The 19,450-nt window shown below is 26.1% G+C and overlaps 2 protein-coding genes across 11 annotated transcripts in view; one reads left to right on the top strand and one right to left on the bottom strand.

Annotated features, from left to right (window-relative positions):
• LOC112592637 (tropomyosin) overlaps window positions 1-9,973 on the bottom strand; it is a 31,781-nt gene extending 21,808 nt beyond the window's left edge. For 5 of the 9 annotated variants that reach the window (XM_025336774.1, XM_025336773.1, XM_025336766.1 and 2 more), the window contains exons 1-2: window positions 9,864-9,967; window positions 9,300-9,559 (exon numbers count right to left, since the gene is read on the bottom strand). In XM_025336774.1, the coding sequence (XP_025192559.1) occupies window positions 9,300-9,539 (240 nt within the window). In that variant the 5' untranslated portion in view covers window positions 9,540-9,559; window positions 9,864-9,967. Of the gene's footprint in view, window positions 1-9,299; window positions 9,560-9,863 lie in introns of all 9 variants that reach the window. The other 4 variants (XM_025336770.1, XM_025336768.1, XM_025336772.1 and 1 more) reach the window with 4 other exon arrangements.
• A 7,335-nt stretch (window positions 9,974-17,308) lies between these two features.
• LOC112592630 lies at window positions 17,309-18,568 on the top strand. Of its 2 annotated transcripts, XM_025336754.1 has the most exons (3): window positions 17,309-17,511; window positions 17,606-17,757; window positions 18,138-18,568. In XM_025336754.1, the coding sequence occupies exon 3, from the start codon at window positions 18,139-18,141 to the stop codon at window positions 18,541-18,543; it is 405 nt and encodes a 134-aa protein (XP_025192539.1). In that variant the 5' UTR covers window positions 17,309-17,511; window positions 17,606-17,757; window position 18,138; the 3' UTR covers window positions 18,544-18,568. The 2 variants fall into 2 exon arrangements, with proteins under 2 accessions (XP_025192539.1, XP_025192538.1); XM_025336753.1 differs by lacking the exon at window positions 17,606-17,757.
• The last annotated feature ends 882 nt before the right edge of the window (window positions 18,569-19,450 follow it).

Here is a 19,450-nt window from a genome sequence, read left to right on the forward strand (position 1 = left end):
TCTGCGTCGGCGGCTGCTCCGTCACTGACGATGTTAGCTGCGGCTGTTCCGTCACTGGCGGTTTTGGCTGCGGCTGTTCCGTCACTGGCGGTTTTGGCTGCGGCTGTTCCGTCACTGGTGGCCTTGGAGGCGGCGTCGGCGACGGTGAAGTCTGGGGCGGTTGCAATCGTGGCGGGCAAGTGGCTGTGACAACGGCAATCGGGGCGACGGTAGCAATCGAGGCGGCAGCGGTCTGCAAAGGCCGGCGGCAGCGGACGTAGAACCGGCCGCCGTTTCGGCGCCGACCACGACACGTTGCTGTAGGTCGGGCGACAACTGCGGCCGCCTGGGTGCCCGGGGGCCTCTGTGCGGACGCCTGTCGCCCGGCCGCCTATCGCGTCCACCGCGGATGTCCATCCGTGTGGTGGCCGTCGGTCGTCCACAACGTGGCGGCGGCGGTGGTGTTGTCGTCAACGGGAACGGCGGTCGTGCCAGCAGCAGCGCTCTCACACGGCCGACGGAGCGTCGTGTACAGCGAACGGCAGCAGTGAACGCGCAGGAAATGCACGCGCACGACGCCGCTACGGTTTCGTGTCGTTTTGTTGGCTGGTGTACAGAAACGTAAAACGACGCACAAGACGACGGGCGGGCGGTACCACCGTCTGGCCCTCCGCGCGTGTTGATCTCGCCGTCTTTTCCCTCTCTCCCGAACAGCGCCGCCGCTGCCGCAAACGGCGCAAACCGTCGTGTTGACTCGCTCTAGTCGCACGTTAATCGAATGAATTAAATAATAAAACGACGTCTCGCGATTGACCGACCGCCGTTAGGTACCGATCGCAATATTGATGACGATTATTGTCGTTATTAATGATATTATTGCCGCGGTATCTGTCCACCACTGCGTAGCGGCGTACGATATAACTGTCAAGTGTGTTGTAATACGATTGTAGTGTGCACTGTGCGGTAGGTACCGTGTTCACGCGCACGCACAACGTATGACACCTATTTTACGCCGATGTGGTGTTTCGTTTTGGACTTGTGATTCACAAGTTGTGAATACAACCGCGTAACAATCATCATCGTGCTCCCATCACTTCGAGTACACGGGTCGGATTTTCAGGAATCACTTGACACGCCATAATGATATATTTTCCATAAACTGATGATAATATTGAGTTCTCTGTAGGTACACGAAATCGCCGCGCCGTGCCGTCGGTCTATTATGTTGAGAGAGAGAGACAGAGCGAGAAACCGTAACCCGATAACGCCACGCGTCTATTGCCGTACTGGCAAACGGATAGATCATTCGACGAGCGTTTAATTATAATATTATTAGTTGGCAGGCTTCGACGTTCAGCGGCACGAGATAGTAACCAATATCAATTATTGGAGCAATCGAATAATAAAAAATATAATATCTATAAACTGTATACATTTGTACCAAGAAAATAAAAAACAATAATAATGATGATAATAATAGTAATAAGATCATAAACCGTTGTCGTTGTGCCGGCAATAGAACGGTCTTGGCGGTCGAGATACTGTTCGGTTGGAATTTCGACTTCGAAGTCGGTAACGGCTTATGAATAATAATCATATTGTATGGCGACTGTGTTGTTGTAATTTGTTATTGCATTTGAGATCGTATTACGTTCGTAAACTATTTTGTTGTTTCAGTTTTATACTTCGATTAGATTAAAAAATTGTATACACTAAAATTATGTAATTATCCGAAGGTCAAATGAACGCAATGTCTTAACATTTCGACCGAGTATAATCAATTTTTAAGACGAAAATCGTATAGGTATATTATTTATGCTGTTGGAGCTATCAAATCAAATTTTTACGTTTTTATTTCCATACAAATATATATTTTTAACAATTTCATGTATTTTTATACGAAATGCCTACTTACACAGGTATTAGTTTTTAAAATACAAAATATTAACATAACCTAGTTTGTTATAAATCTACGTAATACTATAAAGTATGAACTAACAATTTATTGTTCAGAGCTATTTTAGTTCTACGCCCGGTATATAGATTTAAGTTCAAAAACGGAAAAGATTTTTTTCGAAAAATTAAAACTAAAATACTCGGTCATAACCCTAAGCGCCGCATTATTATATTTATAAAAAAAAATAATAATATTATCATTGGTTTGTTATAAATAGTGCTTTTAAATTATAAATTACCTATTTAAAATTTATAGTGGGGATTTCTCCTTGCCACTGATCAGTGATCACTTATTATGTAATCATGTGACTCTATAATATAACAGTATATAGACTACTAATTATGCATACAATTAAACAAACTAAAAATTATTGTACAATTATTGAATATTATATTAGCATGGGCTGAACTGATGACTAGTGAGCGAATATGCGAGAGGAGAATCCAATAACAGTCATTTTACATCTCGTATTCACGTCAACATAATTCGTTTACACACATTACAAGCAATGAATGACATATCAAAAGCTACGTCATTACATACTATGGTTACATTTACATACCTACTAATATACTAATGTAGTCGTATAAAATAATATACCGTAAATGTTATACATCCATATGTTTATATTATATAGTATATAAACGAATAAATTAAATTCTGCAGAAACAAAAGTTTTTTCTATATTTAATGTTCATAGTCGTATATTTCACTAAAATCAATACATTTATCATAGTTTAAATATTATAAATTATTATCTAAAAAAAGTATTTATTTTATAATAGTATTTTGTATACAAATGAAAAGAATTATGCACGTATCCAGAGGGGGAAGGGTCTATGGGGTCTGGACCCCCCCCCCGAAATTTTGATGTGCTATAAAATATTTGTTAGCTTATAAAAAAAATAATAAAAGGTTTTATGTATCAATTACGTATGAAAATTGTACTAAAATTTATTTCAACCCCCCCCCCCCCATAATAAATAAAAAATAAAACCTTGACTACGTGAGTGAAAGGAATTACTATAAAAAGAATGGATAATATTTTTTGATTTAAAAAAATATTAATGGTCAAAAAATTATTATTGATTAATAAGTAAATAACAATTATCTATTAACTATTACTTTATAGGTAGATATTTATTGTCAATAATTAGTTAATAACTAAAGCGATACAATTTAACAATTATAAATATAAATATTCACTGAAAAATGAAAATGATCAAATATACACAAAAATTGAGTAATGACTAATGAGTATTGTATTATTTTATGTAAATTCTGAGATCTGAATATTGTCCACAATATATTGAAAAAAGATACCTAGGTACTTAAAAATTATTATTTAAGTAAGTAGGTACATAATATTAATATAGTTATTATGGTCTTGTATATAGTAAATTTTACTATGTATATAGAATTTATTACGTATAGTAAAATAATTAATAAACAAATACACAAGTGTTATCTCGATTATAGATATAATATGAATACATTATAATTTTAACTTCATACGTAGCAATGTTTAGAACATTAAATTATTAATCTTGGGAAAATTAGTGACAATTCGTAACAATTTTAGGTAAGAATATTAAAAAAAAAATAATCAAATTAGTTTTATTTTTAAGTACTATTTAAGTAACTTAAAAAGTTTTGTATTTTGTATTTTAAATAATTTTATATCATAACTTTATTAATTATCTATGCTTATAAAATTATATATTAAATTTTAATAACAGTGTTTTTTCTAAAAATTTTAACAAATTTTGTACTTTAAGTATATTCTTAAAATATTGAATTAAAATTAAATTAAATTATAACTTTTTAGATTTTTAGAACAATTTGTTAAGTTTCTGAAAAATTATATGAAAAATAGAATTGGTTAAATTACTCGATTAGGATAGTTAGGTTTATAATTTAGAAATATATTTTTATTTACAATAAGCACAAATGATTTTTATAAGGAGTAAAATAAGAAAAACAAATTAAACAAATAAGCTAAATTTTAAAAAGACTAAGGACTTTAGAAAAGGAACCATTTAATGATGGAACATTGTAGATTAAATATTAATGTAATTTAAGCTACTATAATAATAATACTATTATAAAGCTGTACTGGCCTAGCGTATTATAAAAAATATAAAATAAAGTTATTTGTTACCTTAAAGTTACCAACAAAAGAAATTTAAAATTTTACTTTTTACTTTTTAAGTAATTAGTGTTTAGTTTTGCATAATAATAATGAATACATTATACAACAAATCATTACTTAATTATTGACAAAAAATAATTACATGTTTTAAATGTCCTCAGAAAGGAAAATATATGAGAATATTATTATTTATTAATTATTTACGTTATTACTCTTTAATCATATTAACAGGGGTCTAATCGTAAAGGCAATAAGTGTATAGCATTGAAAATAAAAATTGTATTTTATACATTTTATTACTTTACAACTAAATATGATGAAAAAGAAAAATTAACGAATTAAACATATAATATTAGTAATTAATATTTATGTACGATTTATATGCTGAACACAGAAAAGATCGAGGGAAATTTTTTTACGGGACGGTCTTAGTGCTGGAACCCCCCCCCCCAATATACGATATATATACAACAGAACAACAAGTGTTCTCTGTATACCACCTACAATATACTTGAATCTTAGTGTACATAGTAAAATTACTTTCACTATATTTCAATAATATAAATTATCTGTATTTAGTTTTTATTTATTCAATACCTATATAATTATATAATAGACAAAAGTTGATGAGTTTATTATTTTTTATTAATTTATTATGATTAAAAATACATATAAGAACAATAAATAATGATTATTATTAATATACAACTTATCGGTCAAGTTAGTAAAATATATTGCATCTTTATAAATTTAGGCGCTTACTTAACAAAATAATACGTATTTATTTTTGTACTTATTTTTCGGAGTTATTTTCTTCTCGTTGACAGAATGTAAAAAAAATTATAGATCTTATAAACATATCTCTGTATGCAATAGATTACATAAAAATATACTAAATTAATTAATAATTATACGAATTTCAAATTACAATATCATGTAAAATTTAATGTAAGTTGTTATCACATGATATATAAATATAAAATATGGGCACAATAATTCATAATATAAATTTATGAGAATCGATCCTTATTTGGCAAAGCTAGTTATGTCGACATTAACATAATGAGTAAAATATAATTTGTGACGTGTGCTACTTATGAAAAAAGGGTAAACATATTTTTAATAGTATTATTAGTATTATTACTTGCTTTTGCTTCTTAGCATTATAAAAATTAATTCAATAAAACGAGTGTTCAATTATTTTAAATTTCTATTTCCTAATCCTATTGATAATATTGTATTTTTGACTAAAGTAATTAATAATTAATTTACTATTTATAGAATTGTACTAGTATTTCATCATAAGTCATAAGACATTTGATATTAAAAATGGGATAAATATAGATTATTTTAAAATTTAACGATCTGTAATACATATTTTAATATTTGGCAACATATACACTATATATTTATTCTCATATTAAACTATTTATAACTTTAGTGTAGAGTATAAGAAGTATTGACTAAAAGAAAAAAGTATATAAAGTAATTTAGGCTGATTTAAATTTGAACACAATACACCATACGAAACATAAAATAAAAACATAAATACATTTTCTAAATTATACTCAAAATGTTGGTTCACTTTAAAATAACTTAAATTTTTCTATTTTATTTTAAAATATTCTAACAATATCCAACACAATTTAAAAAATATATATTTTCTACTTTTATTTTAAAATTCGAGTTACTATATTAAAAGTTTTAAATTAAAAAAGGATAATATTGTAAAAACTTATACGTAAGTTATAAATAATATTTATTAAGTAAAATGCTGCAAAATATTTTTCAAATAGTTATTTTTGTTTTAATTAACGACTTAACATACATTCGCATTTTATAAATCTAACATTGAAATATTTAATAATAATAAATAGTATAATACATTAGTGTAGTTCACAACTATAGAGAATGTTCTCTCTATTTTATTTAGCGAATTCGCAAAATAAATAATCATCACAGTGAAGTATGCTATTTATATAGTATAGCTATCATAGGCATAGGGTGGTAAGAATTTTTGAAAGGGGCTGTAGCTTCCTAGAGGTAGATATGTAGCGACTCGTGGGGGGCTTCGTCTACATTTTAGGGGGCTATTTTCCAAACTGGGGGGGGGGGGGTTAAGCCTCTCAAGCCTCCTCCCTAACTACACCTACAAATATTTGCTGTACATGAGTGATAAACGTTAAAGATTTGACGAAGTTTGAGTAAAAATTATTTTATTCACAAATTCAGATAATAACGTAATATGTAAATATTGTAAATACACAAACAGGGACACTATAATTTATTTGAGTCTCTTCAATTTTACAATGTTGATACTATGCCTATGGACATAAATAGATGAAAACAAGGATATAATTATCTTATCTAACAAACATAAAATTATTATTATTAACTTATATGAAAAATGAGAAAATGCCTTTTAATTAAATTTTGAAACGACTTAGATTTTTAATTATTTTAATTTCCTCACTAAACTTTCAAAATATTATCAATTTTATATTTTTGATTTTTATAAGTATATAAGTAAATAGTGAGTGCTAATATTAATATTAAGATAACGAGTATTTATTAGTAATTAGTCATTAACCATAAATCAATTCCTAAATAAAACTATGGTTAATTTGTTAGTTGCTACACTTTGCTCTCTTGCTCATCACTGTAGGGTGCAGAATGTAGTAGATTATTGTTTTAAAAATAAAATTGAAACAACTATTTGAAAAAATATTTTATGCGGACCTTGACTCACTAATAAGGCAATAACTAGGTGTTCAAGATTTTGCTAAAATCGATAAATTTAATATTTTTTTCTAAATTTAATATTTTTCACACTTATTTAGTGATATATTAATATGTGTTTTTTTTATTAGTTTTGCTAGATACCTTATCAAGAGTTTTCATTAAAATACAATGGATCACAAATATTTTGCTATTGGTATTCAAAAGTTAATAAGACATTTTTAAGTTATTGTTTAAAAATAAATAATGATCAATTTTATTAAAAATATTTTATAGTAAAATAATGAATTTTGGATATATTTTTATAATTAGTCTTAACTCAAAAGTGGATTAAGCTTAAGAATTTACGGAATTACTTTTTTCTACTAAATTAATAAAATAAAAATGTAATGTAGGGTTTTATAATTTGTTTAAAATGTTAAGAAAAGTGTCTACTTAATAGTTAATTAGGTATATTTATCACATTTTAAATTATAGTAAATTTTCAAATACATTTTTAATAATACATTTTCGTATCAATAATTAAACGATTAATAAAGTTTTTACATATGTTATTTTATAAATTAGAGTCCCTTTCAATATCAAAAATAATATCGTCACTTTATGGAGTATTGAGTTACATTATAGTGAACCCGAAGACATTTGTTATTTATGCAAATCGCGCGTCGGTCCGTATTTGGCACAGTGTAACATAAATACCAGTTCTATTCTTAAACCATGCGGAGGGCCTCTAATTTTAGAATAGCCTAAACCAGCACTGGTCTTTGCACACTGCGCAACAACTTTTAAGATCAATAAACCTTCTTTTAAAAAATATTTTTATAAAAATAATTTTTGGAATAATCAATATTCTAAGGATGAAAAATGTATTATTATAACTAAATTGTTTGTTGATTAATATTAAAATTTACCTCTTAATATAATAAATTTTGTTCAGTCGCAGAACAAATATTTAAAAAATATACTTTGGCAGATATCCAAATGTATTATTATAATAATCCCTGAAGAGGGAATATAAATTACAGCAGGGCGCAGGCACAACTATAAACCATAAATAGGAATCATTTTTGCTGCTATCAAATTTTATGTTCGAAGTGCTCACACATAAGGCTAGTAAGTATTTATCTGGCCGGAAATATTTATGACGCATAATATTGTACAATGAACGTGACTATTTGATATTTATGTATATATATACATACCAACGTAATATTGCATAATGTTTCTGCTAACTAAAATCAAATTAATATTAAAAATAAAGATACCTTGTGCGAGTTGAAGGAGAATATCACAGAACCTCATGAAAAACGTGACAAAACTTTGAAGTCTAAGTGTATATGCTGACGTACTGTCAATATTAAATTTCAATTCTGAGATATTAGGGTACTACTCTACGTAGTTATAATTGATTGATAAACATTAGTTTTTAATTTTAAGTCTGAATGTCTAGATTTAGTATATTAAATGAGTACTATAAATGTTATATAGGTACCTAGATATTAACAAATATGATATGTTCATAACACATAAACTATCTATAGATTATCAAGATATTTAATTTTTAAGTGTTTGTTATATATATATATTTATAATAAAAGTAAAACTGAAAAAATATTTTAATGGTTGTCTGCACCATTGATGACGGTATTCGATAAAACGCATACCATTACTAACGATTTACAAATTTTGTTGGTATGTGACAACTGACAATAGAACCCAGAACCAGAATGTCGTTTAGTCGCTCTTTGTCATTATATATATTTTGTACATGGATTATAAAAATATGTTTTATGCAGGTTTACATAATATTTTTCTTATTTCAACCAGATGGAAATTATTTTAAAAATCTTTAAGTACATATTTTATTAATTTGATACACTGTCCACTTAATGAATAAATCCATTTTAAGTTAAATACTTAATGAAAAATAACCATTGTGCTATTGTGGTGGCATAATATTAAAACAAGTATACAACTCACAAGCATTTAAGTCATAATATTATTATTATTAACTAGATAAACCGATGTCTTTGTGACTTGTGTTGAGGTCAGCATATTTTAAGAAATTCTTATTAACTGAATGGTAAGAACTGGAATTTTATTCGAGAAAAATTATTTAATAGGTTAATTTTGTATAAGTAAATTTTTTTTTGGATTTTAATAACAACTAATAGAAACTATAGAAACGAATTTTCAAATCATAAGAACTATAGAGTAAATAAAAAACTCTTTACCTAGTTATTTGGTATGCAATGCGAATTATAAAATCCTAAAGTAATTCAATAATTTTGTGCTAAGAAATATATTGGGTCTATTATTTGAATTGTATAGTGTAGGTATGTTCCTTGATAAGTGCATAATTAAATTAATAATTAAATATTTCCTAAAAATTAAATTTAATCTTAAATTGTATACATAGAAATAAAATAGAAGTTGATTTAAATAATATAATAATAATTAAAATATACTCACATTTTGTAAAGCCTTGTCCTTTTCTTCAAGTTTGGCGCTAACTTGCATAAGTTGTTCCTGAGTTTGGTCGAGTTCATTTTCAATTGTTTGAATCTTTTTTTGTAAGGCTCTTGCCTCTTCTTCAGCCTTTTCAGCTCTTAAATTGGCATCTCGAGCTTGTTGTTCGCATAATAAGGCCCTGTCCATAGCATTGTCCTTTTCCAGCTTCATCGCCTGCATTTTCTTCTTAATGGCGTCCATTTTGGATGTTTTTTAGGCGACTGAAATTTTAAATAATTAATTAAAGTTGGATTATATTTTAAAGTATTCTTATGGATATTTTACATAAATAAACTAAAAAGAGTGTGGAAGTATTAGTATTTTTTGTGTTTTTATAGATTTAAAAAATACTTTTATAATTTTGACCTTATAAATTATATAAATTATGGATAATAATACAAAGTAAAATGTATTAAATTATTAATAACAGTAGATTTTTAATTTAAAAATGAAAAAAAAAAATAAGTAATTTTTCAGTTAATGAAAATATATTCTAAAATATTTATAGTAAAAAAAAATCCTTACCTAGTCACAAAATATAATAATAATTACACAAAAACGATATTAACTTAACACCCGTAAGCACACGCGTTAACACTGAACTTGCGTCGACTAGCAACCAGACATGTAGCAGTAGACCCCCGGTACGGTTTGAGACAAAGTGGGGGAAATAATGAAGACGATCAGCTTTCTTTTGGCCTCAACAAACAGTAAAAGGGAGAGGGACAGGCTTCTGTCTATTTTTGGGATGTCCTAAAATCTCATTCGGAGACACAAATTATTTATTACTCCAGACCTGGATGACATAATACCATATCCATATGGGTATGTATGACATACTTAAATAGAAAATTGCATCGCTCATGTCATACATAAATAATTAATGAATATTCATACTGGTTAAAATAAATTACGTAATTTTTTATTTAATTAATAATATTAATATACTTTATTCTATTATTATTGTTAGATTTTAATACTTAAAAATTATTAGCTTAAAAAAAATTGAAAGTTAATGAATATAATAATAATATTATTATAAGTAACGTATATAAATAAGAATTTGTGGTTAAGGAAAAACAAAGAGCTAAGCAAATTTGTGTACAGTTAAAATTCTTCCCACTCCCGTTTAAATTATTATATGGTTATTATATATAACGTTAAGAATCGTTTCAAAACTACATTTACATGGTTGCATTTTATACGGGTTTTAATAATATGAAGTTATTTAATTCAAAATAAAACGGTTACTTAAGGTCAAATAAGTTTATTCCTGTTACATTATTAAACGGAAACATAATCAATCGGAATAATTGTGTATTAAACATGTTTTTAATTGTTATTATTCATAACTTATAAGTTATAATATTATTTTATGATGTATTGAGATATTTATTTAGGGGATTGGGAAGAGATCTAAAATATGTATTTGTTTGTTATTTTAGTTAATACTAAATTAAAATTTTGACATTTAGTTAAAATGTGATAAAAAAAGATTTATTTTTCTTTTAATGGGCAGTTTAAGGATCCCACAGCTATATCCTTGGTTATATTATATATTAACTGTTTGCTAGTATATAGTATATTATAGTATCTATAAATAATTTCATGAATTTTATTATATTTTAGAAATATTCTAAACTTTGGACAGGTGCAGTACTGCAATATTTAGGGTGATATCGATATAATGTCAAAATATTTTATAATTTATATTTTATACCCAGCAGAGTGCAGACTAAAATATAGCGTAGTGAGTGTATAAGTAGTAACGCGTCACTAATAAATTATTCCATATATGGCCATAAAATGCATGTATTACAACAAAAACGACAGGCGCGTTACATTAAATCTGTTTAAAAGATAGTTATTATTATTAGGTATTTAATATATTTTAAATCATAAGTATATAACTATTAGTAACTATTCTCATCATAGTGCTTAAAACATCTTTATAATTATTATTTATTAGCACCTTCAAACAACATTTTTGATTAAAACCGTCTTGTAAAGGATTGCACGAAAAAAATCAATAAGCATAAATTGTTAACATTTAATTTATAAGTATAGGTACTATATTGTTATAATTATTTACTGTTTAATTAAAATATAACAACACAATAAATATAATGAATTATGCTGTAACTTGTAATATATTAAACGTTATTGCAATATTGTCATTATATTACAAATTAATTTAAACTGTGATATTTTATTATTAAGAATTTCATATTACAGATTATGGAAATAAAATTATTGATATATAAAATAATCCTATCATATTAGAATTTTAACATGGTAATTCAAATAATATAATAATATTTTACTTACTAAAATTGTATAAAGCAAATTAATCAGCAAAGATAATATTTACATAACAAATAACAACTATAAGTAATAAATTTAAATTACATATTTTCATTATATATTTTTAATATATAGGTATTTTAACAAATTATTCAGTTCCAAAATTTGGATAAAAATTAATTATTTATCATGTTTAATAATTATAACTTTATCATATAATAGTTATAGGAGTATCGAGAAAAAAACAAAGCCATCCCCAAAAAAAAGTTTTGGAGGTTGTTTTTGAAAATTAGTTATTGAAAAGTAAAACTTTTTTTAATAAATATAAGAAATACATAATAGGTATAATTTTATTTTATTTCTAAATCCTATTTAAGTATTTTTATTTTTTTCAAATTTTATTAAAATTTTTATTTCTTAGTATTAAATTTTTATTTTGCTTTAGCCGATTTTACAAGTACAATGTAATGTTATACCTGTCTAAAAGTATAATATAATAGTTAACATTAAAATTGAATAAGTAAATAACCATATGAAAAAACAAATATTTGGACATAAAATTCAAAAATTAAACATTAGAGCATTAAAAAAACATAAGTAGGTAGGTATTCAATATAAAAAACACTCTTATTTCTCATGCATATTAGCATGAAATAAAAAAGTAACTAACTTTAATTATTTTAATTTTATTTATCTGCTATTGTAGGTAGGTACTATTTGTTATATACTTATAATGAAAAATAAAACTAGTACAAAAGGCATATTTTGGTATAATTATACTAGTTTTATAAATATTATTTAATATTTATTCTCTTGTTATTATATCAATTATTATATTCTTTAATTAATAATTATGATTTTTAATTGATTTAAAAATAATATATACCTATCCTAGAGAGTAGGTATGCCTAATTGTAAAATTAAAGTACAAAGGTTGCTGATTATAATTTTTCTAAAAACTACCATTTAATGGAAATCATACCAAAAACCTAATAAAATAGTTTTGCGGTATTGATAATAATACGCTAAGTAACACCTTGAAGGCTACTGTAAACGTGAGTCATCGTATTGCCGGGTTTGATACCATAAATGGTTACGAAACTGCACATAATATTGTTGTTGGTTGTAGACAACTATCACTAGCCAGCGCATATGTTTACCGAGATTTGGATTCTCACCTGGCAATTGGAGCGACAGGTACATAATTTACAGTCTTTTTGACGTACGACCTATATATTTATTGATGTTTTTTTCTTTTTTTATTAAAAGTATAAAAAAAAATACCATAAGAAGGTTATTTTATTATGTCTTGTATGTTATGTATTATAATGGCAAGCAGTGTAATAATTGTACTTAATGCTGTAATGGCTATTGACTATTGTGTATTATGTATACTAATTACCAGCTGTTCAGTGTTCACAGACAACAAAATTTATTTTTCAATGAAAACAATCAAGAAAAAAATTATCACGTTTAATAACATTAATTGAGATGTAGTTACAACTGATGAATTGTAAATGACAATTTTAAATAATTAACTATAGACATTATAGATGCGAAACTTAGTTGGAATTTTAAGCAACTTTTTTTTAACATGAATTTTAAATATTAAGAGTGAAATAAAAAGTGACTAATTTTAGTTTGCTATAAGTGTTGGCCATTTTCTAATGTTATGACATCAGATTTTGTTAAAAAATGATTTTATTTAAGTTTTTTAAATTAAAGGACAATAAAGTTACATAAACTGGGTATTCATAATAGATAGGTACATGAATCGAGAATTGTTATAGAATAATTTAAATTTAAAATAAATAAATTTGAGTTGGGTCCTAAATTTAAAAAACAGCATGAATTGGGTTATGAAATATTTTATTAAGTACATGAGTTGGGTCTAGTCTATTAGAGTTACACAGAAGATACAATTTGGAGGCTGGTTAGTAAGTCTCCCAAAAATTTTGTATTTTGTTATGTAAATAGATTTGATGTAAAATATTAAAAATATTATCCAATTAGCAATTTTTTGTTTTTTGTTACATTTATATTTTATTTTGACGTATACAATTATTAAAATTATTATTAAATTAGCTTAATTTTGCCTAAAAATGGTAATAACTTTCCGATTACATTATTAATAAGTTAACATTACGATAAAATATTACTGTAGGCCCAATTTGAGTATTATCTAATATCTTATAACGCTGTGGACTTGACTCATGCTTAACCTAGACTTTCGAATATTTCGGGACTAAACTCACGTTTTCCTTTTAAACTTATATTATAGATAAAGCATAATATTGATTATGGGTAATCGTAAAACTAGGCCTTAGGAAATAACCATTCAAAAGTTCAACTGTAAATTCAGGCCGTATTTTTCAAATCAAAATGATTAATGCATAAACTCGGTTAAATATTTAGCGTTACTTTTACGTAAAAAAATCTCCCAGTAAGTACCCTCAATTAATAATAGACAACGTCATCATCCTTGTTCGAACCGAAATAAAGTACTTAGGCATAACACTTGATAAAAGACTAACCGGGGCTCCCACCTAAAATAAAAAAGAAAATCAGCGAACATTAGACTTCATCTCCTCCGACTCCTTCTCAACTCTATAATACTATTACTATTCTACAACTAACTTATTATATATAAGTCAATCATAAGACTAAGGTTAGTAACCAAAGCCCCTTGGTACATTTCTAACCTTTCATTACACAATGGTTTAAAAATAACAACAACCATTGAACTAGCGAAAACAATGTACAAACGTTTTTACCAAAATTTAAGCACGCATAGCAATACATTAATAACATGCATGTCCACTTTCACCCTCCCAAAAAATCTACCACGCAGACTAAAGCGCAAATAGTGTAGATACACTAGAGACTTATTAAATTAAAGGAGGTATTACCATTAGGTTTCTTCCTCAACACGTTACTCATGTTATTAACATAAATTATTATAGTTATACATCAAATTTGCTTATTGTAATTATTGTGTACAGGTTGAAAATTGTCTTTCTTAATAAAAAAAAAAATAAATAAATATTTAGTGTTACCCAGTTGACACTATGAGATAGCAATTCTCATTATTCTCTACAAATTATTTTGTTTTATTTTCATTTTCATAATATTATTCATAGTATAAATGTCTACATAAATATCAAATTTTAGAGTTAAAATATAAGTAAAATATATTTTCTTTAAATAAAAAGCCACGAGTTTGATACATTCACTCACCAATATTTCTTTAATTTTATATTTTTTAAGTATTGTTTCTAACGAATTTTTCTTTTTGGATTTTGAATTTGAAATGATGAGTTTAGGCCAACCATAGGTACTTAAACTTTTTTTTATTTGGGCCACATGCCCGTATAAAATATTTTAAAATATTATGCAGGCTGCAAGTCAAAATGAATGGAAAACGGATTCGAAAAAAAAACAACTAAAATTATATTTATTTATTGTATATAACATTTAAAAATGTATAATAAAAAAATCAAATAAATAAAAGTGCTCGACAACAGCGTCATTACTCATTACACATTTAAATCGTGACTAGCCGTTCGAACTGTTCGTAGTTCGAAATATCGAAATGTTCGAATAATCATAATGCGTTATTGCGTGCGCTCTTCCAGCAACCGGAGTCATAGCCCTTAACAGCGTACCAACATACAAGCTACAGCCGGTTTAGCGATAAACGATAAATTATATCAAAATCGATTATAAATAGGTGAAAATACTAAAAGCATAATCATCCTTATCACAATCGCGTACGACACTCATTGATGTTTTTTTATACCTGTTTTATATTTATAAATAATATTAGTTTTGAAATTTATATTGTTCTATCAATTCAATATTTCAATAATTTCAATGACTTCTGTCTGTAGGTACTTTGATTTTATTATGATGGAATATATTATATTTGGGTAAGTTGAATTAAAATGAATTAAAACACGTATGAAATGTTAAATGATTCACATGCATTAAATGTTAAATACTTATCTGCTGATACATTGGCTCACATGTCAGGCGGAAGTATTGCATCTTTTCCCATATAATATAATATATTGACTAGATAATTTGTTGCAAACTTATAGATGTATTGATTTTACAACGATGTATGTTTTTTTATTTATAATCACTTTTTGAGGCAATAGAAACACATTATGTGATAGAAATTTAATAATGATTGCTGGTAGCAAAATTGAATCTAGATATGGTACTTTAGGAGGTCAACTTTTTCTAGTTCTTTCCTTAATAATTCGGAAAAAGAAAAAAGGAAAAATGGGAATTTACACGCTAATTAAGTTATTGAAAAAATTGATTTCTTTATTTTTATTATAATTTTAAATCGAAAAACGTTTGAAATTTAATATTTTCATGATTTTGTTCGTGTTATCTATATTATTATTTTCAATACATCAATACATGATTTAATTATCAAGATATTTTAACTCTGAGCTATTGATATACAAATTAAATTTTTGTTTGATTTTTAATTTTTTTTTTATGCTGATAAAACGTTTATAAATGAATAAAAATGCATGACAAATCAATAAATGATTTGAAAGAAGTGATAGTCATAACTCATAATAGTCATAATATGTTTTATAGGCATTTAAAATTAGACTTATGACAAAATTTCGAAAATTACGAAGTATTTTGTACTTTAATATTCATAACAAATTTCTATTTATATTCAACATTTGAAAATTTAACATAAGTTTTTTATATGTAATTATTAATTAATATTACACAATATAAAAAAAAAAAACTAAACTAAAAATTTTAATTAGATATTCATCCATATTCCATATATTATAATAACTATTTTTTATCAACGAAAATATTTTTATTTTTTTTCATAAATGTCGATAAAAATTATCCGCTGTGTCAAAAATTATTGAAAATTTAGTACAAGATCCCTAATAAGTTGTTTTAAATTTTGTATAAAATTATTAAAAATACATAATATTACATCTTGAACTGGAGGGAGACAGTTCAAGATAGAGACAGGTGGCGAAGTGTAGTAATGGCGGCAAAAACTCTTAGAGAGTAGAAATGCCAGTAGTAGAAGAAGACGTATAACATTGCCACAGTTTTTAAGAGTATTAGAATTCAAATTTTTATAAAATTATTAAAATCACAAAAATTACAAACTACAACTTGTATTTTGTAGTAAAAAAAGTATAAAATAATCAATTTTTTTACCTAATATTTCTTATAATTTATGATTAGGTCCTACTGAAACTAATTTATTAAAAATACAAACATAATTATTTATAGACAAACTATAGATGATTAAATAAAATAAAATCTTTAAACGAAATTGGGTAGGTACCAATTTCAATCTATGGTAATAACATAGAGTCATAGAGTAAGAATATGTGTATTATATATCTTATTTTTCATTTAATGTATTTATTTCATTTATGTTATTAATATTATTCATTTTTTTTATTAATTTTAAATTATGCATTAATGAGGTAATGAAAAAGTAAAAAATAGTAAAATCTAGAAATTCAGCTAAACAAAAAAGCAAAATTTTCAGCTAAAACAATAAAAGAGACGAAATACGGCTTTTGGATTATAGTTTTAATATTATGTTATTGTGGTGGCCACACTGTAGAGTAATGCTGTTATATAACTATGATAATGTCTAAGCACTTTATTATCTCGTTAATTTTCTATAATTCAAAAGCACGGACTAAAATGTCTAAAATTAGTAGAATTTAATTCGCTATTTAGTCCGTGCTCAAAATTTAGAGTCCAACTGAAATTGGGATATATCTTTGCATAATTTAGTACAATTTTAGCAGCATAGATTGAGTTTATTCAACATTTACAACTTCTTATTAGCTACTAGGTAAGATCTAAATTCATAATTGAAAAATAATTTATATGAATCCGTAACTTCCGTAATTTGATTACCTTAATTAATTGTTATAAATATTCTTTAGGATTAGAATTCCATGAAAAATTAAAACTGTGACTGATCAGTTATCAGATCACGTGTTGGCTACTTGTCTGTTATTTGGATTTTGTTATCATTCAGATTATGTTTAAACAGCCCTAAAAGTTAAAACTAGTAAATCTAAGCCTAATATGCGTGGTTTGTATTTTAAGATTTTTTTATAATAATTGTAAAGTCTTATTTTGTAGTTTTTGACTTTTAGTGTTGTTTATACACTGTTGCTTTGATATAAATTTAAAACGGCTGTCCGAGCATGTACTCAATAAAATTCTAGTCTTCTGAAATTTATTTTAATCTAAAAATTAATATCAATATGTATTGAGCAATTAATTTGTTTTCTGTTATTATTATTTTTCATTCCAATTGTTGCCTAATTAATTTTTACATTTTAGTTATGAATTTATAATTGTCATATAAATGTCCAACAACTTTCTAATTAAAATTAATCATAAGAGCAATTACAAAATATTCTAGTTTTAGAAGCATTATATTTAATTTTTTTGTTTTATCCATTGCAGTATGAATGAAAAATTAGAAAATGAAGAATCTATTGTATTGAAATTTGTTCAAGACTTTTTCGTTAGCTACGACATAAATCGTCATATCCTTCACACATTTTTTCCCGAAGATGGTACATTCATTGTGCTTGGCAACCGTATGTCTGGTCATTCAGCCATTCAACAAGCTATGTTAACAATGGCTACAACAACTCATCAACTATTCAGTATTGACATTGTAAGTCTTAACATGCCACTGCCAGAACAAGTATCTATGTATCAAGTACTATGTGCTGGTAATGTCGAGTTTGGAGGTGATACACAAATACACGGATTCACAGCTACTCTTTTAGTATATTTTTTGAGGCCCAATGTTTTGAATGTTGTGTCATTTAATGAACGATGCCAATGGCCTAAATTGTCCTAATATTTAAATAAACAAATTGATAAAATACCAAAAATGTACAAAAAATGTTTTTTATTTCATAATATTATATTCTAAATGACTGTTTTGTTTTATGAAAAAATGAATAATTATAAATAAAAGTAATTTTGAGCGTATAATTATGTATATATAGACAAGTTTTTTCCTCTACATAAATAATAATAAATGTTTAACTTCATGTACAATAACAAAACATGTTCACATTCTTATATACAAGAAGATAATATTTACAAAACTAATTAGATTTAAAATGTTAACATTTATGAAAACAATAAATATTTCACATAGAATGGATGATAAATCACAGATAAAATAATATTACATTAGTGAAACACAGTATTGTAAAATGAATAATTATGTATTTTATCATATTTACATAAAAAGGCAAAACATTATTATAAATTAATCATATAATTTTCATTAAGATTAAAAAAAAAATATTATTTATGTTTTAGATCTAGATTCATATAATTTGACTACCACAATTTTTTATTTCTAATATAATACTTTCAATAGTATTAATTAGAATAAAGAATGTACAACATTAAAATAACAATTATGGTTAACAATACACAACTTAGTTATATTGATAAAAGAAAATATTTCAATTTAATAAAAAATAAAATGTCTAGTATGAATTACATGGTATTGGAATAAATGAATATCTTGTTAAAATTTACTTTTTAGAATTTATAATACAATTTTAATTCAAAATAATATTGAACTTTTTTTTTGTACTCATATAAATAATAATAAAGTAATAATATCTAATAAAAAAAAATATATATATATATAAATGCATTTCATAAAATAATTAAAAAAATTTATTTTCTTCTAAAACACTTTTGAAAATCTAATACTTAATAAATAATAAATGATAGAAATTAGT

The sequence above is a fragment of the Melanaphis sacchari genome, unplaced genomic scaffold, assembly GCF_002803265.2.
Source record: "Melanaphis sacchari strain LSU unplaced genomic scaffold, SCAv2.0 Contig182_pilon_pilon, whole genome shotgun sequence".
Taxonomy (NCBI): Eukaryota; Metazoa; Arthropoda; class Insecta; order Hemiptera; family Aphididae; genus Melanaphis; species Melanaphis sacchari.